Source organism: Hypanus sabinus, chromosome 6, assembly GCF_030144855.1.
Source record: "Hypanus sabinus isolate sHypSab1 chromosome 6, sHypSab1.hap1, whole genome shotgun sequence".
NCBI lineage: Eukaryota > Metazoa > Chordata > Chondrichthyes > Myliobatiformes > Dasyatidae > Hypanus > Hypanus sabinus.
Window position 1 is genome coordinate 46,237,350 of NC_082711.1, and position 22,710 is coordinate 46,260,059.

The 22,710-nt window shown below is 39.0% G+C and overlaps 1 protein-coding gene across 2 annotated transcripts in view; it reads right to left on the bottom strand.

Annotated features, from left to right (window-relative positions):
* pdss1 (prenyl (decaprenyl) diphosphate synthase, subunit 1) overlaps nt 1-22,710 on the bottom strand; it is a 40,626-nt gene that overhangs the window by 16,721 nt on the left and 1,195 nt on the right. Inside the window, exons 2-4 of one of the 2 annotated variants that reach the window (XM_059972058.1) lie at nt 20,464-20,600; nt 13,679-13,746; nt 3,035-3,167 (exon numbers count right to left, since the gene is read on the bottom strand). Coding sequence is in view for 1 of the 2 variants with exons in the window: in XM_059972057.1 (XP_059828040.1) it covers nt 3,035-3,167; nt 13,679-13,746 (201 nt within the window). In the remaining variant the exon portion in view is untranslated. The remainder of the gene's footprint in view (nt 1-3,034; nt 3,168-13,678; nt 13,747-20,463; nt 20,601-22,710) is intronic. The other variant, XM_059972057.1, reaches the window with a different exon arrangement.

A 22,710-nucleotide genomic window follows, 5' to 3' on the forward strand; every position in this document is an offset into this window, starting at 1 on the left:
CAACACATTTCATGACAAGTCAATGTTAATAAACCGGATTCTGATAGAACAAAATGAAGTCCTCTTAGGAAGCCAGGTGGAAATAGGCATAGTCAAGAATGTTGTGGGAATATGTGGGCTGTTAATGGGTACCGGTCACTAGGCTACTCCCTGAAATGGAAAAACAGAGTGATAAACCTCGAGCCCAAAATGACAATGGGAAGTAATCCAAATGCAGCTAACAACAAAGCAGGAAAGAAAAAGTGAGGGAAATATCCTAAGTAGGACAAAACCAATTGTTCTATGTTTCTTAGTGGGATACATCTGGTATGTTAACATATGCATTCATACACTTCCTGCACTCATACTGTACACTAAAATTTTGATTAACTTTGCAGCCAATTTCCACCCTGTTCTCAGGAGCAAAAAACTGATGGAGGAACTCAGAAGGTCGGGTAGCAACTGCAGATGCAAAAGGGTAAATCAACACTGAGGCATGACCCTACATCTGGACTGAGCAAAGTGAAGATAGGCAGTATGATAACTCAAGGAGTGAAACCAGGCAAAATTATCTGTATTAGCCTCAGCAAATTCTATGCTGTGCCAAAATAATTAAACTATAATTACATGCCTAACTGAAGTGTACTCAGATACAAAGTGTAAAAGAGAGGCAAGAGTGGATATTGGACTTTCTATATCCTACAACTTATCTAGGCATTTGATAAGGTACCCCATGCAAGGCTTATTGAGAAAGTAAGGAGGCATGGGATCCAAGGGAACCTTGCTTTATGGATACACAATTGGCTTGCCAAAGAATGCAAAGAGTGGTTGTAGACAGGTCACATCCTCCATGGAGGTCGGTGACCAGTTGTGTGCCTCAGGGTTCTGTTCTGGGACCCCTTCTCTTCTTGATTTTTATAAATGACTTGGATGAGTAAGTGGAGGGATGGGTTAGTAAGTTTGCTGATGACACAAAGTTTGGGGGTGTTGTGGATAGTGTGGAGGGCTGTCAGAGATTACAGCCGGACATTGATGGCAAAACTGGGCTAAAAAGTGGCAGACGGAGTTCAACCCAGATAAGTTTGAGGTGATTCATTTTGGTAGGTCAAATATGAAGGATCGGAGGGATCTTGGGGTCCGAGTCCATAGGATGCTCAAAGCAGCTGCGCAGATTGACTCTGCGGTTAAGAAGGCGTATGGTGTATTGGCTTTCATCAATCATGGTATTGAATTTAGGAGCCGAGAGGTACTGTGCAGCTATATAGGACCCTGGTCAGACCCCACTTGGAGTACTGTGTTCAGTTCTGGTCGCCTCACTACAGGAAGGATGTGGAAACCATAGAAAGGGTGCAGAGGAGATGCACAAGGATGTTGCCTGGATTGGGGAGCATGCCTTACAAGAATAGGTTGAGTGAACTCAGCCTTTTCTCCTTGGAGCGACAGAGGATGAGAGGTGACCTGATAGAGTTGTATAAGATGATGAGGCATTGATCATGTGGATAGTCAGAGACTTTTTCCCAGGACTGAAATAGCCATCATGAGAGGGTATAGTTTTAAGGAGCTTGGAAGCAGGTACTGAGGAGATGTCAGGGGTAATTATTTTTCACAGAGAGCGGTGGCTGTGTGGAGGCAAATACGATAGGGTCTGAAGGTAGATAAGTCACCTTGTTCAGATGATGTACAACCCAGAGTTCTGAATGAGTTGTCTGAAGAGATCGTGGAGGCATAAGTAATGATTTTTCAAGAATCACTAGATTCTGAAATGGTTCCAGAAGACTGGAAAATTGCAAAATGTCATTCCACTCTTCAAGAAGGGAGAGAGGCAGAAGAAAGAAAAGGTCTGTTAGTTTGACTTCGGTGGTTGGGAAGATGTTGGAGTTAATTATTAAGGATGAGGTCTCAGGATACTTGGAGGCATGTCCCTGGGTATCCCACTAGTCATGGACTCCAGCCAGAATAAATTCCATTCACCATTGCCCTGTTTTCTATGGGCAGCCAATTCTGAATCCAAACATTTGTGGATCCCATGAATTTTAATCCTCTGGATTAAAAGGGATCTTGTCAAATGCCTTACTTGCCATTCAACTTCCTCTGCAGTCATGCATGTCTTTAGTTAATGAGAGCATTAATTTAAGATACAAATACCTAATGTTGTTAATCACTCTTCTCATGAAAGCTCCTTCAAAGCCCACACTACAGATTACTGCAAAACTCTGGGATCTACTGGTTTTCTTGCTTATCAAAATTTTTTCTCAAAAATGATTCTGCTTTTGACTACCTATTACTTCCAAAAATTATAGCTGTCTGGGAGGAAAAAAAAATTCATTTCTGTCATGAATAGTGAAACCTTTATTTCACGATTATCACCCCATTTCAGAAAGAGGATGCAGGTGCTCTGTCAAGTCTCTTCAAGCTCTTATACCTTTTAAATACCCTGAAAGGGTACAATATACATATCCTTGTAAAAGTAAATTGTTAATGTTATATCACTTCCTTAATGTAATGTCAATACCTTAAGTATTTTTCTGACATTCTTATACTCCAGAATACAACTACAGCTTTTACTTTGAAACTAATGGGAGCCTTTTTAAGCTCACAAATTGAAGTTTAATGAAACATTCTCCTGGAATGTAACACTTCAGTAAGTCAAGGAATAAATGCTATCTGAATAGCACCCTCAGGTCAGGTCAGTTGACAAGGATGTGTAGTAATTGAACTACCTCACTAACTTCAATATGCTGACATCAAAATGTACCATTGTTCTAAGATTAGGCAATAATGAGTATGGGTTTGTATTCTTCAGTTTCTTTTGCTTCAAACAAATTTTCAATTTTTATTGAAAATTAAACATCTTTCCTTGAAACTATTACCCTTCTCAATGTAACTGCACAGTTACTTATCAAAAACTTATCCATTCTTGCTGTTAAACCTTCAAATCTGTCTTCATGTTCAAAGAGAAAAATAAAATAGCTTATGGAAAGAATTTGTATAATTCAGTTGTGAAACAATTCTAAATTCATCCATTTATCAAAATCAAACTGTCAGACTAACTTACCTGTTTGATTTCATCATATAGATTCTTCAAATCTTTCTGAGCTAGTGTGTAGGGGTCTTTATGCAGCTTGTCACTCTGCACCTGGTTACAACAGTGTTTATTCCTAGAGGTGTATACAAGTCTGGTTGAAGTTCTAAAATAAAAGTAACCTGCATTATAGGCTTCTACATGAAAAACATTGTTGATCCAAATATTCTAAAGTTGTGAAAAAAATCAACATCTTAAGTTTATCTTAAATGTGATACAATCAGACTGCTGCATTTACCATGATATTATCAAATAAGTGTTCAGAATGAAAAAAAATATAGAGGATACAGCATCATTCAACTTACCGCACCAGTTGTAACTCAAGACATGCAAGCAGAATTAGGCCATTCAGCCCTTCAATTTTGCTCTATAATTCCATGTTGGATTTATTATCCCTCTCAACCCCATTCTGCTGCCTTCTCCTCATAACCTTTGACAGCCTGACTAATCAAGAGCCTGTTAAACTCCACTTTAAAAATGCCCAGTGTCTTGGCTTCCACAACCATCTGTAGCAATTCCATAGATTCACTACCCCAGCAAAAGAAATTCCTCATCTCTATACCTTTTCCATATAGCCCTACAATTCCAAATTTTTGTCCAATTTCTTTTCAAAGTTAATATTTCCATCACCTTTTGTTTTTGACAACTACATCGATTATATTCTTTCTACATATAGATTCTCTGCTAATGGAAACAATTTATTTGACAACACAGTCCACTTTGAAACACACTTCAATCTGCTCAAAAAAGTATTGCAGCTTCTCTACTAGATCCACATTACTAGATTTTGCAAACCTATTATTCCAGTAAAGGTACAAAATACACTCTCCAAAACAATGATCGTCTCCCAAAAAGTCCCCAAAATTTGATACAATAGTATACCAGTGATTTAAAAGGGTTAGCCAAATCTCTGCTTTTATTATTGACAGCTAGATTCACAAGGTGAAAGAGCAAAAACAATTTGGCATATTCAGTTGTTTGTCCACAGTTAATGGTTTTCATCAAAACAATATCCAACAAACCTCTGCCATGGAAACCAGAGTACAGATCAAGTCTGTGACATTTGCAGTCAGCCTCAATTGAGCACATTGCTATCTGGCTATTAACTACCATCAAGGCTTGTTTGCATACCATAGACCTGGATCCATCAAAATGCTGAAAATATTTACATGACTAAGACAATTATATGACTGAACTTGTAATACAACTTCAAATGCAACCACACATATGCAAAAGCAACTAAAAACAGCATGCTGGAAGAACTCCATAGGACAATCAGCACCTGTTTTAAAGGGGAAGAGGGAAGTGATGCTACAAAGACTGGTAGATTTTAGTTGGAATTAGATTATATAGATTTGAAATCAATTTGATTACAAATATCAGCAATCAATGATTTACTAATTATGGCTACCTTTTTCCTACAGCAATCTAGTCAAACAGCTCCTATTGTTTTCCCAATATCCTGTAAAATACTTTCTCTTGGATCCATGCTCAGTCCCTTTGGAAAGTCAACTTTTTCCACTCAAAGTTCACACTCAAAACTACAAAAATGGAGGAATGACCTCAACTGTACAGCACTACACATAGAACAGATGTATTCACTTGTCAAGTGCATTTGAAATGAATGGAAATAAAATGAACCTAATCCTCTGATTGCCCTTCTTGGTACCTTGGGTGACGGCAGACATGCATTTGAGTCCGACTAAACGTCAAACACTAGCTTTTGCCTCTCTTTTGGCTAGACGCTTAGTTCTTCTCAGGTGGAGAGATGTTGCTCACTCATGCTCAATGGCTTTATGATATTATATCCTGTTTAGACCTTGAAAAAATTCATTATTCACTTCTCAATTCGGACATAAAGTTTCATAATGTGCGGGGACCTTTTCTCGAATACTTTCATAACTCCTCTTTAGCTTAAGTTTTTTTTTGTAACCATAATCCCTTACTTTCAGCTTTTTTTCCCTGCAAGTTTTATGGTTTCTTTTTGATGGGAATTACATTATAGTTTTGGTAGCAGGCATTATAAATTTTTTATATACGTTTACAGCTCTGTGGGGTCGAATGCTCCGATTAATTTCTCTTCTTTTTTTTTTACATATCGTAATGGTTGCCTTGGGGTTTTGCAGTGGGAGGGTAGGGAGGATCCTAACTTTATATGATTTTATTTTGGGTGCTGTTTCCTTATTGTTATGAATTATATATTTGATATGTTTATTTTGCACTGTATTAATCTTCATTTTGTTGTTGGGTGTTTTGTTTGTAATTGTTTTGTAGAAACGCATAAAAAAAAAGAAACAAATGTATAGCTGATGGGCGGTATAGCCAGAATCAGGTTTATTATTACCGGCATTTGACATAAAATTTGTTCATTTAGCAGCAGCAGTTCAATGAAATACATTATAGAAGAGAAAAAAAACCCAGCAATACTGTATATTAAAAAAAGTGAGGTAGTGTCCAAATGTTCAACGTCCATTTAGGAATCGGATGGCAGAGGGGAAGAAGCTGTTCTTGAATTGCTGACTGTGTGCTTCTGTACCTCCTATCTGATGGCAACAGCGAGGAAAGGGCTAGAGGTCCTTTCTGAGACACCGCTCCCTGAAGATGTCCTGGGTACTTCTGAAAAGGGAGGGTGAGCAGCCAGCTGTCGTGGTGCATGTAAGTACTAACGATACAGGAAGAAAGCAGGATGAGGTCCTACAAGCTGAATTTTAAGGAGCTAGGAGATAAATTAAAGAGTAGGACCTCAAAGGTAATAATCTCAGGATTCTTACCAGTGCCACATGCTAGCCAGAGTTGCAATAGCAGGATAGCTAGAATGAATATTTGGCTTGAGCAGTGGTGTAGGAGGGAGGGTTTTAGATTCTTGGGGCATTGGAACCTCTTCTTGGGGAGGAGGGACCAGTACCATCCAGATGGTCTACATCTGGGCAGGGCTGGGATCAATGTCCTAGGGAGATTGTTTGCTAGTACTGTTGGGGAGGTTTTAAACTAATATGGCAGGGGGATGGGAATCCACACAGAAAAGAAGGAAGTGATGCAGAGACCAAAGCTATAGTTAGTGAAGACAAAAGTAAGAGTAGAGTGCATCAAATTAAAAAGCAAAAATCGCATGGTTCACTAGATTCTAAAAAGACAATGAATATAAGGCACTTTATCTAAATGCCTGTAGTATTAGAAACAAGGTTAGTTAACTTGTGGCACAGATCAGTACCAAGGCATATGATTTAGTGGCCATTACAGAAACCTGGTTGCAAGGCAGAGGTGACTGGGAATTAAATATCCAAGGGTATCGGGTAATATCAGGAAAGATAGGCAGGAAGGCACAGGAGGTGGGGTGGCACTCTTAATTAAGGATGAGATCAGGGCAATCGTGAGAGACAATATAAGATCTACGGAGCAGAATATTGAGTCCATCTAGGTAGAGATTAAGAATAGTAAAGGGAAAAAAAAATCACTGATGGGTGTTGTCTATAGGCCACCTAATACAAATATTGCAGTGGCAGAGGCGATTAACCAAGAAATAACTGAGGCTTGTAAGAACGGAACAGCAGTTGTCATGGCGGATTTTCAACTTCCACATAGATTGGGTGAATCAGGTTGGTCAAGGAAGTCTTGAAGAGGATTTCATAGAATGCATCCGTGATGGCTTTCTTGAGCAGCATGTTAGTGAATCGACAAGGGAAAATGCTATCTTAGATCTAGTCCTGTGCAATGAGACAGCTAAGATTAACAATCTAGTAGTCAGGGATCCTCTTGGAAAGAGTGTTCATTGTATGTTTGAATTTTGCATACAGATGGAGGATGACATAGATCTAAAACTAGTGTATAATGCTTGAACAAGGGACACTACAACAGGATAAGGAAGGAGTTGGCTAATGTGGATTGGGAGCACAGGCTATTTGGTAGGACTGTTGAATAACAGTGGAACAAAGACATTTTTCACAGTGCTCAACAGAAGTATATTCCAGTCAAAAGTAAGGACAGTAAGTGTGAGGGGAGCCAGCCTTGGATAACTAAGGAAATAAAAGTTAGTGTCAAATTAAAAGCTCATATGTACCAAGTCGCAGAGAGTAGTAGGAGACTGGAGGATTGGGAAAACTTCACAAAGCAACGAAGAACAAGTAAACAAGAAATAAGGAAAGGGAAGATACAGTATGGAAGTAAATTAGTACAAATATAACAACAGATAGCAGAAGTTTAATAAATTTATAAAGCGGAAGAGGGTGCTAAAGTCAACGTAGGCCCCTTAGAAGATGAGAAGGGGAAATTGATATTAGCTGATAAGGAAATGGCTGAGGCATTGAATGACTTTTGTGTCGGTTTTCACAGTGGAGGACACGTCTAATATGCCAAAGAATGATGTTATGGACGAAATAGGAGGTGAGGACCTCGATAAAATCACTGTCACTGAAGAGATAATGATGAGTAAACTAGAGGGCCTGAAGGTAGATAAGTCCCCTGGTCCTGATGGGATGCATCCCAGGGTGCTGAGAGAATTGGCAGAGGTTATAGTAGACATGTTGGTAATCATTTACCAAAATTCTCCAGACTCTGGGAAGGTCCCGGCGGGTTGGAAAACAACAAGGCCTTCATTGTTAGAGGGATTGAATTCAAGAGCAGGGAGGTCATGCTGCAACTATACAGGGTACTGGTTAGGCCGCACCTAGAGTACTGTGTGCAGTTCTGGTCTCTATAATTGAGGAAGGATATACTGGCTTTGGAGGCAGTGCAGAGGTTCACCAGGTTGATTCCAGAGATGAAGGGGTTAACCTATAAGGAGAGATTGAGTCGCCTGGGACTATACTCTCTGGAATTCAGAAGAATGAGAGGGGATCTTATAGAAAACATACAAAATTTTGAAAGGGATAGTTAAGAAAGAAGTAGGAAAGTTGTTTCTATTGGTGGGTGAGACTAGAACTAGGGGACATTGCCTCAAGATTCGGGGAGAAGATTTAGGACGGAGATGAGGAGAAACTTTTTCCCAGAGAGTGGAATTCTCTGGAATTCCCTGCCCAGGGAAGCAGTTGAGGCTTCCTCACTAAATACTTAAGGTACAGTTAGGTTTTTACATAGTAAGGGAATTAAGGGTTATGGGGAAAAGGCAGGTAGATGGAGCTGAGTTTACAAACAGATTAGCCCTGATCTTATTGAATGGCAGGGCAGGCTCAATGGGCCAGACAGCCTAATCCTGCTCCTTTTTCCCATGTTCTTATGTACTTTGTAGGTTAGTACCCAAGATGCAGCTGACTAGATTTACAACCCTCTGCAGCTTCTTTCAGTCTTGAGTTAGAGACATAGCCAAGAGATAGTGTCTAAGCCGCTTAGACAGCAGAGTGATAGGGCTTTGGCTCAATGGGCTTAGGGGTAATGGGACGAGGCGAGGTAGGTTTACCGGTGTTATTTGCCAAAATAAGGAAGTATGTGTGTGAGGCCAGTTTTCTGTGCTCGGTGTCAGATGTGAGAGGTCCTGGAGTCTCCCAGCCTCCAGACGGCCATACCTGCACCAGGTCTGTCGAACTGCAGTTCCTAAGGGACCGAGTTAGGGAACTGGAGATGCAGCTCGATGACCTTCACCTGGTCAGGAAGTGCAAGGAGGTGATAGAAAGGAATTATAGGCAGGTGGTTACACCCGGGCCACGGCAGAAAGACTAGTGGGTTACAGTCAGCAGGGGGAAGGGGAAGAGGCAAGTACTAGAGAGTACTTCGTGGTTGTACCCCTTGACAATAAGTACTCCTGTTTGAGTACTGTTGGGGGGGGGGGGGGGGGAGGGGAGACAGCCTATCTGGGGGAAGCAACAGTGGCCGTGCCTCTAGCAGAGAGTCTGGCCCTGTGGCTCAGAAGGGTAGGAAAAGGAAGAAGGCAGTAGTGATAGGGAACTCTATAGTTAGGGGGGTTAGACAGGCAATTCTGTGATTCTGTGGATGCAGGAAAGGAACATGGATGGTAGTTTGCCTCCCAGGTGCCAGGGTCTGGGATGTTTCTGATTGCGTTCACGATATCTTGAAATGGGAAGGAGAACAGCCAGAGGTCGAAGTACATATTGGTACCAATGACATAGGTAGGAAAAGGGAAGAGGTCCTGAAAAAAAGACTACAGAGAGTTAGGAAGGATGTTGAGAAGCAGGACTGCAAAGGTAGTAATCTTGGGATTACTGCCTGTGCCACGCGACAGTGAGAATAGGAATAGAATGAGGTGGAGGATAAATGCATGGCTGAGGGATTGGAGCAGGGGATAGGGATTCAGATTTCTGGATCACTGGGACCTCTTTTGGGGCAGGTGTGACCTGCACAAAAAGGACAGGTTGCACTTGAATCCCAGGAAGACCAATATCCTGGCGGGGAGGTTAGCTAAGGCTACTGGGGACAGTTTGAACTAGAATTGTTGGGGTGGGGGGGGGGTGGGAACCGAGCTGAAGAGACTGGGGAAGAGGAGGTTGGCTCACAATTAGAGATAGCTTGTAGACAGTGCGAGAGGGAGGATAGGCAGGTGATAAAGAAGGGACGCACTCAGACCGAAGGTTTGAGGTGCGTCTATTTTAATGCAAGGAGTGTTGTGAAGAAAGCGGAAGAGCTTAGAGCGTGGATCAGTACTTGAAAATATGATGTGGTGGACATTAGAGAGACTTGGATGGCTCAGGGACAGGAATGGTTACTTCAAGTGCCGGATTTTAGATGTTTCAGAAAGGACGGAGGGAGGCAAAAGAGGTGGGGGCGTGGCACTGTTGATCAGAGATAGTGTCACGGCTGCAGAAAAGGTGAACACCATGGAGAGATTGTCTACAGAGTTTCTGTGGGTGGAGGTTAGGAACAGGAAGGGGGCAATAACTTAATGGGGTGTTTTTTTATAGGCTGCCCAATAGTAACAGGGATATCAAGGAGCAGATAGGGAAACAGATCCTGGAAAGGTGTAATAATAACAGAGTTGTCGTGATGGGAGATTTTAATTTCCCAAACATCGATTAGCATCTCCCTGAAGCAAAGTACTTAGGTGGGGTGAAGTTTGTTAGTTGTGTTCAGGGAAGTTTCTTTACATAATATGTAGATAAGCCTACAAGAAGATAGAATGTACTTGATTTGCTATTGGGAAATGAACCTGGTCAGGTGTCAGATCTCTCAGTGGGAGAGCATTTTGGAGATAGTGATCATAATTCTATCTCCTTTACAATAGCATTGGAGAGAGATAGGAACAGACAAGTTAGAAAAGCGTTTATTTGGAATAAGGGGAATTAGGAGGTTATCAGGCAGGAAATTGGAAGCTTAAATTGGAAACAGATGTTCTCAGGGAAAAGTACAGAAGAAATGTGGCAAATGTTCAGGGGATGTTTGTGTGGAGTTCTGGAATTGTATGTTCCAATGAGATAGGAAAGTTATGGTAGGGTACAGGAACCGTGGTGTACAAAGGCTGTAATAAATTTAGTCAAGAAGAAAAGCTTACGAAAGGTTCAGAGAGCTAGGTAATGTTAGAGATCTAGAAGATTAAAAGGCTAATAGGAAGGAGCTTAAGAAGGTAATTAAGGAGAGCCAGAAGGGGCCATGAGAAGGATTGGTGGGCAGGATTAAGGAAAACCCCAAGGCATTCTAAAAGAGCAAGAGAATAAGACGTGAAAGAATAGGACCTATCAAGTGTGACAGTGGGAAAGTTTGTATGAAACCACAGGAAATAGCAGAGGTACTTAATGAATGCCTGTACTTTACTTCAGTATTCACTATGGAAAAGAATCTTGGTGATTGTAGTGATGACTTTCAGCAGATTGAAAAGTTTGAGCATGTAGATATTAAGAAAGAGGATGTGCTGGAACTTTTGGAAAGCATCAAGTTGGATAAATTGCCAGGACCAGATGAGATGTACCCCAGGCTACTGTAGGAGGCAAGGGAGGAGATTGCTGAGCCTCTGGTGATGATCTTTGCATCATCAATGGGGACAGGAGAGGTTCCAGAGGATTGGAGGGTTGCAGATGTTGTTTCTTTATTCAAGAAAGGGAGAAGAGATAGCCCAAGAAATTATAGACCAATGAGTCTTACCTCAGTGGTTGGTAAGTTGATGGAGAAGATCCTGAGAGGCAGGATTTATGAACATTTGGAGAGGTATGTAATTAGGAATAGTCAGCATGGCTTTGTAAAGGGCAGATCGTGCCTTACAAGCCTGATTGAATTTTTTAGGATGTGACTATATACATTGATGAAGGAAGAGCAGCAGATGTCGTGTATATGGATGTCAGCAAGGCATTTGATAAGGTACCCCATGCAAGGCTTACTGAAAAAATAAGGAGGCATGGGATCTAATGGGACATTGCTTTGTGGATCCAGAAATGGCTTGCCCACAGAAGGCAAAGAGTGGTTGTAGACGGGTCACATTCTGCATGGAGATTCGTCACCAGTGGAGTGTCTCTGGGATCTGTTCTGGGACCTTTACTCTTCCCGATTTTTATAAATGACCTGGATGAGTAAGTGGAGGGATGGGTTAGTAAGTTTGCTGATGACACAAAGGTTGAAGGTGTTGTGGATAGTGTGGAGGGCTGTCAGAGGTTACAGAGGGTCATCGATAGGATGCAAAACTGGGCTGAGAAGTGGCAGATGGAGTTTAACCCAGATAAGTGCGAAGTGGTTCATTTTGGTAGGTCAAATATGATGGCAGAATATAGTATTAATGGTAAGACTCTTGGTAGTGTGGAGGATCAGAAGGATCTTGGGGTCCAAGTCCATAGAACACTCAAAGCAGCTGTGCAGGTTGACTCTGTGGTTAAGAAGGCGTATGGTGTATTGGCTTTCATCAATCGTGGAACTGAATTTAGGAACTGAGAGGTAATGTTGCAGCTATATAGGACCTTGGTCAGACCCCACTTGGAGTACTGGGCTCAGTTCTGGTCGACTCACTACAGGAAGGATGTGGAAGCCATAGAAAGGGTGCAGAGGAGATTTACAAGGATGTTGCCTGGTTTTCTATGTTTCTAAGTCAGGAGAGGAGATAAGTGAGAAAGTCAGGAGAACAACTGCATATTGGGAATAAGATGGACATGTAGTCTAAACTGGCTAAAGAAAACAGGGGCATCCAGCTTAAATGAAAAATATGAAGATACTTTGAGGAGTTAACAGGAACAGCTCCAAAGATTGCAAGGAAGGTAACTACTCTACACCTAGGTAGATGTCAACAGTGATAGTGAAAGCAATCACTTAATGAATGTATTTGCACAAGTTAATAAAGCAGTTTGGAAACAGAGGTCCCATGGGATCAAGGCAAAACTGCAACTATTTTGTCTAGAAATGTTGTCAAATGTTTTCAGACAAATATTGATGGAAAACACCACCATCAAACTAAATGTGGAATTCTATTACATTGGGGTTACCACCTCATTGAGGATCTATATTCACTAATATTTTTAATTTTTCCTCATACTCATGACCAAATCTCAAAGTGCCTATGGAACCTACCTGGAATAATATACTGTTCTAAGCAGCAATGCCTGATACATCTGCCAAGACAATTGCAGTTCCCTTCAATCATACCCTCGGCATTTCCCCCATTTACAATCAAGAAGTCTCATTTTCTGGGCCTATACGCTAACACATCTACATGTTTCACAGACACTTGGAACACTGTGCCTACAGCTTTACCCTTGAATTTGCCCATCTGGAAACACACCATCATTTCTTCAACATAATCAAGTCTAAATCCTGGAAGACAATACCGAACATTGTTGGAGTGCCTTCACTACCCCCTCTCAGGATCACTGGGAATAGGTGCTAAATGGTGTTGGTCGTATATCAAAAAAATTACAACTTAAATATTTTTCATTTATAGTTAAATGTGAGGCATTTGATCCTGAGGCATTAATTTTTAAACAAAATTCAGAATGCCAACACCAAGACACGAAAGTTCCAAATATCTCAGAGCAATAGCAAAGTGGTTAGCATGACATTATTACAGGTCAGATTGTCAGAATTCAATCCTGATGACCTCTGTAAGGAGTTTGTATGCCCTGTCGAATGTGTGGGTTTCCTCCGGGTGCTTCGGTTTCCTCCCACAGTTCAGACGTATTGGTTAGTAGGTTAATTGTTCATTGTAAATTGCTCCATGATTAGGCTAGCATTAAATCAGCACGGCTCAAAGGGTCTCTTCCACATCGTATCTCTAAATAAACTAACTCAGCAAGCCAAGTTTGACTGGAATGTTGGAAGTGAGATAAATTTCACTGCCCCAGGACTAAATATTTTGCCATAATAATGTGGGAGGTGGAACAACTAATTTGTACATAGTACCTTCCCATAGACTTTGATTTAAGTGGTGGTCAAAGCATAAATGTTGACCAAAACACTAGGAGTGATAGGAATTTTTAAATGTTTAATTTCTACAAGAGTGTACCCATAAAGATACAGAGCTCAGTGCTGCATTTAAATTTCAATCTGGAATTATACTCCTTGCCAGAAGGAACTTGAACCCAAAACTCTAGAATGAAAAGTGGAAAGAAATAGACTGCTGCAAAAAGACCACCTGAAAAAATATAACTTAATTAAATTTTATGAGCTTGGTCTTCCTCTCTAAAAATTAAGAACTTTGTAAAAGCATCATCTAGGTACATAAAATGCAATATTCAAGTTATTTTCTTAAACTGTTCTTACCTCCATAAAGAGCTTGGCTTTTTGTAAACTGTAGTGTTTAAATTAATTCTTCTATATAAATGTAGCTCCTTTACAGAAAAACAAGAAATATTGTTTAAAAAAATGTAGTCATTCACTTAATCATTTTTACAGACTCTCTTTCATTGTCAGCTGTAAAGTGAATAAGTTTGTTTTCATAGACAGACTTTGACTCGTAATTGCTTCATGTGACATCTTTTTCAAAACAATGATGTGCAATCTGTTAATCATATTCTTTTAATATTAAAGATTGGTCATAATTTGAAGATACAGGAGTGGTGAAGCCATTGTAGCAAATTATGAATGGAACATAATTGCTTTTTTTTTCCTGTTTGTATCAGAACTGGTCATTTATCTGGAAATACAGAAAGTGTTATGAAATTCTGAAAGCTGCAATGTTTCAAGAATTTGAGGTGCTGTTTCTCAGACTTACATTGGACTGAAGAAGCATTTCAGAGGTTGGCCCACACATTATTACCCTTCACTACTGTAGTATAGTGTTAGGCAGCATGATTCCAATACTCTAATCATGGACTGATGCAATTCCTGTGAATTAGGCTATGGTGCTCAATGGGGTAAAATTCAGAATCTGTCCTTTCAAATGCTCTTGACCACATTTCTCTATCCCATGGCCCAACTGAGATATCGCTGTCCCACTTTATGTACCTTCAGGCACAGTTAGATTTTGCCTTAACTATGATGACATCATAGCCTTTCCCCTTTGTTGATTGCAGCACTTAAATTGGTCATAAGCAATAGGCGATTGATTATGGTCATTAATCCATAACAAAAATGACAGAGCCAGACCAAACAAAAAAGTGTAGATATTATACTGTGGAGTATCTAAAATATGGATTTATATCAGCAAAAATTCACCAGCAACTTCAAATGTGTCTGTAATGTGAAAATTACCCCCCACTCCCATGAGGCAACAAAACCACCCAGGCTCGTTGAACATTTGATAAAGCAAACAAGAATGTGGTTAATTTTCAGTAACTTTGTGAAAGCTTTATGAAAAATTTATCCACCTCAAAATATGTTTGCAGCACTTTGCAATAAAAACATTTCATACGACATTTCAGTGTGGGAGGTTCTCAGTACAGTTTTGCATAAATTACCAGACCAACTAATTGAAGTGATTCCTCTTGATGACAACTCTGTTCAAAAATGAATAAATGACTAAGAATGTGAAGGCACATAGTGCAAAAATTTTGGACAACAGTATTTGCTCTGCAGTTGGATGAATTAACTGTCAGTCATCAAAACCTTGCTTCTTGATTATGTTTGTTTCATAAAAGATGAAAGCAACGGGTCAAGAGTTATTTGCAAGGGGATTAGAAACAGATACAAAGGGGGAGTCAATATTTCGAGTTGTTGAACAAATTTTCAAAGAAAAGCAAGTTCTGCTCACCAACATTCTTGCTTTTGCAATTGACAGGGAACCATCAATGAAAGGATGCCACCGAGGGGTTATTACTTTCTTTTCAAAAAAGTGTACCATTCACTGTATAATTCACAGACATGTTGATGCAAAAAACCCAAGTGATCAGTGGCAAAGATCATTAAATACTATCAATGTGGCATATAAAATCAAGTCCCATACTTTCAATTCTTGACTATTGAGAGCTTTGTATTGAGAATGGTGAACAGTTTGCACGCTTGCTGTTACACACAGAATTCAAATGGCTCTCAAGATGAAACTGCCTGAGATGCTTTTATGTGCTTTTTGAAATTGTGATAAAATTCTTTGAAGACTTGAATGCTTCATTTAGTAATCACTCAAGAAAATTAGGCATGACATTGCTCATTTGTCAGAATTATTCACTAAGTTTTATGGAATGATTCTTCAGTTGTAAGGAAATTATATGGAATAAAGTCAAATCAGTTGCTCCACATTTCTGTCCAAGTTTTAACCTATATAAGTCCAACACTGGCTGTCGTGACCTTTCCAAATTCCTGAATATCTGAGTTGGAAGAGAAAGAATGCATATCAGATAATGATTTTCAAGTATTCTGTGCCTATCTGGATGAACTGCATAAAGACTTGTAAGAGAGATTTCAGGATCTTCTCTCATTCCAAATTTCAGATTGAGTAATAAACCCAGTCCTGAACACTTGTAATGAGGAATTAACAGGAAGGAAGAACTGATATCACTGCAAAATGACTGAGATTTAAAAAAACAAAGAATTTTGATGCAGAAAGAAATCTCCGATTGTTATCCTGCACTATGCAACAGGTCAAGATCTTCTTTATTACCTTTCCAACATATTTAGTGGAGTAGTTTGAGTACAATCACCCAACTTCTTTCAAAGCAATGACACAGACTGTAAACTACTGAATGTGGGGATTTAAGGCTCCTGAGTGATATTCAGCCTGATATTAAGAAGCTGCTATCATTGCACCAAGCCCGTCCATTTCATTGAAAGGTGAAAAGGCAATGAAGTATGTTTAGTTGGACTACTAATATATGCTCTAAAATTGATGAAAATTGTTTTTACTGTAACTAAAGAATTTCATCTGTAGCGTTGAATCACTTTTGAAATTATTTGTCTTGGGTTCCAGTGACATCATCATCCAGAATGGCAGCCTAAAATAATAGCTCCAACAGAAAAACATATATTTTGCCTCGTTAATCCACCAAATACAAGTTCTCGCGAAAATATCTGAACTGGTAAGGGGGGAGCAAGAATGGGAAAAGGAACGGACACAAAAAAAGGATCACTATGGAGCCTGTGGATGAGAGGGTGCAATGAGCGGCTCTTCTACCTGTGCGCGTGGTGGTGAGGCTGACATTGGGCTTCATTCAGATGAAACGGCAAATTTAATAAAAATTCTGGAAGAGATACAGGAATTCCAAAAAGACATAAAACAGCAACTAAATGATATCAAGTCAGACTCACCAACATTAATCAAAAAATAGCAGTGGCAGAGACACGAATTGAACAGGTGGAAGATCGCATTCAGAACGTGGAACAGATGTGAAGTAAGATGATAAATGTGTTAAATCAACAAGAAAATAAACTACTTAACCAAGAAGGAAGGTTACGACGGAAGAATATCAGGGTATATAATGTTCCCGAAGGAGCAGAGGGGTGTCTATGGTGGAGTTATTACGGGACATGCTGGAGATTCCTTCAACTACGGAACTCGACATTGAGAGAGCACACTGTGCGCTAGTCCCCAGACCTTCTGGAGACAGGGAAGATAAGCCATGGTCAACAGTGATTAGATTCCTTCGGTACAAAACCAAAGCAGAGATTCTGCGCAAGGCCTGGGGAAAGAAGGTGGTATTTTTGAATGGGAAATTGATATATTTTGATCAAGATTGCACCCCACTGATCCTGCAGAAACTTAAGGAATATTCTGAAGTGAAGCAAGTATTAAAGCAAAGAAGATTAGCTTCCAGACTCCGTACCCTGCTAAACTGCGAGTGTTTTATGAAGACGGGAGGCAGGTGTATCAGACAGTGGAAGAGGCGACTGCAGACATGAAGGCCAGAGGGTTGCCCGTCAGTGTGATCAAACCGAGGGAAAGCCTGGCTAAGCAGCTATCCTGCTCTCTTGGGAAATAGAGAATCGAGAAAGCAGGGGATGGGAGGAGGGTGAGAGAAGAATATCAGGAAGAGACTGAGTTTTCAGAAGACTGCCCTCACCCCCTCCAGAAGAGCCATAACGTCTGACTAATTTCAAGTGCTGCTAAGCTAAACAGAAGCAAAAATAGACAGTGCTACACTTATCTTAATATTAGGACGTGGATTTTATATTACTCAATTATTTTATTTCTATTTTTTATTCATTCATTCACACCTTTTCCCCCCCACTTAAATGACAATATATACATGGCAGGAATGCACAGGGAAATCTTTTCTGTGTAATGGACATAGATTTTTTCACTTACTTTTATGGGTACTGCAGTGCGGGCCCTCAATTCACAGGCAGGAGAGGCTATCCCCCACAGCTAGATGTTTCCTCTAGCTCAACCCAGGGTCATCTACTACAGACTTCAATAGATGGAATCACACCTTCGTTACCTTTCTTTTTATTCATGTTTCATGGTTCTTATTTGATCAGGGAGTAGATCTATTAAGTTTTATTCTGCTAATTTTAATGAGATACTGACAGATAAATACACATGGCTAAGGACAAAGTAAAATTCATTTCTTTTAATATCAATGGGCTGTTAAATCCAATCAAACACTGTAAAATTGTATCAAAAATGAAGAAAGAACAAGCCCATGTAGGATATTTACAAGAAACTCACTTAAGTGATAATGAGCATGGAAAACTAAAGAGAATGGGCTTCATTGATTTGTTTTTCTCCTCATATAAATCAGAACATAGGAGAGGAGTTGCTATTCTCATCTCAAGCAACCTAAATTTTGAAAAAGTATTCAAAATGGGAGATAAAAGGGCAGATATATTCTGGTAAGGGGAAATATAGACAGAAATTCAGTTACTCTATTGAATATATACACACCCCCAGGAAGAGATATTAGTTTCTTCCAGAAAATTACTAATATTATGGTAACAGAAATAGAAGGTCTCTTGATATGTGGGGGAGACCTAAATTTACAATTACAACCAAGGTTAGACTCTTCCAACAGAAAAACCTATAAACCAAAGTCCTTACATAAGAAAGTTAACACACTTTTTGAGGATGTTGATCTAATTGATATATGGAGGGACCTTTTCCCTGACAGAAGGGATTACACTCATTCTTCTGCACCCCACACCCCCCTCCCCAGTTCTGTATATACAAGAATAGACTATTTCATAACATTTGGAAAAGATAAAGTCAAAATAAACACCTGTGGAATTGGGACAATAGAAGTAATTGACCATGCACCTATATATTTATCTATTCATCTTGACCTACAACCAAAAAATACTATTTGGAAACTAAATTCAAGTCTACTCAATGATCTCTATTTTAAGGAACATATTAAAAAAGAAATTGGTTTTTACTTAGAATTCAATGATAATGGAGAGGTCTCACCTCCTATGGGATACTCTGAAGGCTGTCTCAAGAGGGAAAATTATAGCCATATCTTCATATAAGAAAAAGATAAGGAATTAAACATTAGAGGAATTACAAAATAAGCTAAAAGGAATTAGAAACAAAAACACAAATTAAGTTTGGCACAGGATATATTAGAGGAAATTTTAAAAAATCAGGAATGAAATTAATAGCTTGGCTACACAAGAAATCAGGAAAAATTTAATGTTTCTGAAACAGACACACTATGAAAATGGATCTAAATCTATGAAAATACTGGCATGGAAACTGAAAAAAAAATAGCAGAAAATACAATTCATAGAATTAAGGATCCAAGAACAAAAGTGATAAAAAGTAAGCTAAATGAAATTCAAGAAGCTTTAGAAGTGTTTTACAAAACTCTACATTCCAAAGTTCCAGGGGGAAGCATAACCCAAATTGACAGCTTCTTGAATTCTCTAGTTACCCACTTTAAGCGAAGAACAAAATAGAACAATGAATGCTGACATAACTGAAGTTGAACTAAAAACGGCAATTAGTAGGCTTAAATTAAGCCAGTCACCAGGATCAGATGGATATACGGCAGAGTGGTACAAAGAATTTAAAAATGAGTTAATTCCTGTCTTACTCCCCACACTGAACTGGGCTCTAAAAAAGGTGCAAATGCCACCCTGCTGGAAGGAGGCAATAATCTCAGCTATACTGAAAGAAAGCAAGGATAAAATAGAATGTGGGTCATTTAGACCAATATCTGTTCTTAAAGTGGATTATAGATTATTTACTTCCATCATGACCAAACAATTAGAGGAGTTACTACCCACACTGATACATAATGATCAGACAGGTTTTATACAACAACGCTGAACACAAGACAATATATGAAGGACACTTCACATTATGGATCATATACAAAAAAAATTAAGCTATAGTGATAAGCGTGGACGCTGAAAAAGCATTTGATTCGGTTAATTGGTATTTTCTTTACAAAGTTTTACATAGATTTGGTTTACATGACAGAATTATTAGAAACTGTACAGGCACCATATGACAATCCTACTGCTAGGATTAAAATCAATGGATATTTATCAAATAGTTTTACCCTAGAAAGAGGCACAAGACAGGGTTGTGCATGGTCACCGCTACTCTTCACATTGTATCTGGAACCATTAGCTCAATAAATCAGACAAAATGAAGATATCAGGGGAATTGCTATTACAGGGACAGAGCATAAATTGGCCTGTTACACAGATGACATTCTAATCTGTCTAGGGCAACCAATATACTCTTTATCTAAACTGATGCAATCCTTTGAACAATATGGTTGATTATCAGGATATAAGATCAACAGAGGTAAAACCCAATTTCTTTCATATAACTATAGCCCACCAAGAGAAATTGAAAGTAGATATCCCTGGGCATGGCAAACAGAGTCTTTCAAATACTTGGGCATCATTATGCCAAAAGATTTGGCAAAATTATCAGAAAGCAATTTATATAAAAGCCTACATATTAAAAAAATTAAGATATAACAAGATGGAACCTAATTCATTTTTTTTTAGTCTCAGTTCAAGGATTGAATCCATTAAAATGAATATACTGCCCAGACTGTTATATCTCTTTCAGACCCTACCGATAGAGATTAACCAAAATAAATTACATGAATGGAATAAAATGTTATCAAGATATATATGGCAAGGTAAAAGGCCTAGAGTTCGTCTCAAAACTTTGCAATTAGCCAAGGAAAAGGGGGGGGGGGGGAGATGAGGCCTACCTTCTTTTATAGATTATTATTTTGCAGCACAGTCGAGAGCTGTGATATGCTGGTGCAACCCGTCATATGACGTTCAATGGAAAAACATTGAAGAGAGGATTCTTTCCATCTCCATACAGGCAATTCTGGCTGATAACCTACAAAGTTACATAAATACTATTGATAACCCATGGGTAAAATGGACTCTTAAAATATGGAAAACTATTATAAAAGAATATAAATTAGAGGGAGATATTGCAATTCTTAAATGGTGTGCATATGACTCTGATATTATGCTGAATAAACTGGATGCTAGATTTAAGGACTGGACAGCTAAAGGAATAACAGTTCTTTGTAATATAATGAAAGGAGGAACACTGTTCAGTTTTGAAATGCTTAAAGAGAAACACTTACTAGAAAAACAAGACTCTTATCAGTATTTACAGATGCAACAGTATGTTAATAGGAGGGTTAAAAATGTAACCATGTTTGATAGACCTATTCAGAAAAGCATATTATTCAGATAATGGTAGTAGAATCATTTCAAGCGTGTATATGAGTTTGTCAAATCTTAAAGCTCATTCGACTTCATACATTAAAACAAAATGGGAGAAGGAAGGAGGGATAATTATATCTGAGGAAGAATGGACAATAATATGGAGGTATCAATGGAAGTGTACCAGTTCACAGAAATGGAGGGAGTTTGGATGGAAAAACTTGATAAGATATTTTATTACACCCTCTCAGAAATCCCATTATGATAGTAACCTCCCTGTTTGCTGGAGAAATTGTGGAAATCAAAATGCAAACCATTATATTTTCTGGGGATGCCCTGTTATCAAAGACTATTGGAGTGGGATACATAATGCCTACAAGACATCTTTAAATTTGAAATACCCTTAGAAAGCAAGACCATATATTTTGGGTATACACCTCAAGAATGGTTGAAAAGAGTTAAATATTTAATGAACATACTGGTGGTGGCCGGTAAAAAAACTCTTACCAGGAAATGGCTATCACTGGAGAGCCTAACTCTAAACGCGTGGATGGAAATTACAATGGACATTTACAAAATGGAGAAGATAACAGCATTTGTTCATCATAAGTTGGAACAATTTGATTCATACTGGGAAAATGGTTTAATTACATAATACCTCATAGGCCTGATTTTATTCTCACAAATCAAAGAATATGTTGTAAAAAAAAATCACTCCCTACTAGTACATAGTTGTCTCCTTTTGCTTGTTCTTTCTTTCCTGTTTTCTATAAATGTATACCTCAGATAAATATTAAGCGGAGATTTGTGGCAAATATGACTATATGATACATATGTATAGTATCTGAAATACATCTTATGGAAATGTTTATTTGATGATGAACTCCAATAAAAGAAAATTCCAAAAAAAGAAATTATTTGTTATTACTTTGAACTTACAGTTCCTATTTTCTTTCTCTGTGCACCATAAATCAAAATTCTTTATAGTTTTAAAGTAATGGCAAGGAAGATAGGGCATGGGGATTGTTGTTTGGGGGGGGGGGGCAAGGGGCAGTAACCCAAAGTTTTGAAACCATTGGTTTAGACACTTCTTAAATGAGGTCAATGACTGCTTTCATCACTCTGACAGTGTATTTCAGTTATTCACCACCCTCTGGTGAAAGAAGATTCCCTCCAGACCTGAACTTCCCCCCTTAGCCCCTACTCTACTCTCAAATGCTCTAATTTTATTTACTTCTGGTATGGGGAAAGTTTCCTGAATTCTACCTTATCCATATCCCTCAATTCTGTATACCTTTTAACCACCTCCACTCCAGGGAGAATGGATCCATATTCTTCTCATAATTGAGACACTTCCATTCCAGTGAATCTGTTCTGCTCCATCTGGTGCAGCATCACATCTTTCCTATGATGTGGTGACCAGAAATGCATGAAGTACTCCAAAAGCTCTGACCAAGGTTTCAAAAAGTTTGTACAACATCCTTCCATTCATTACCCCAACTATTGAAGGTCAGCATTCCCATATGCTTTTTAAAAATCACAATCTACCTGCACTGCACCTTCAGGAATTTTGGATTTGCACAATGTCAAACTTCCTCAATACCCCTTAGGACCTGACTCTAGACAAGATTTGCTATTGGATTACTCCCTGCCCCTCAAAGTGATCATTAATACGGTCCCTCAATTGCATCCCCATAACTTCCCTCAAATGACAATAGGCTCACAGGCCTGCAATTCTCAGCCTTTTTTCTTCTGCACTTCTTAGAAAGGAA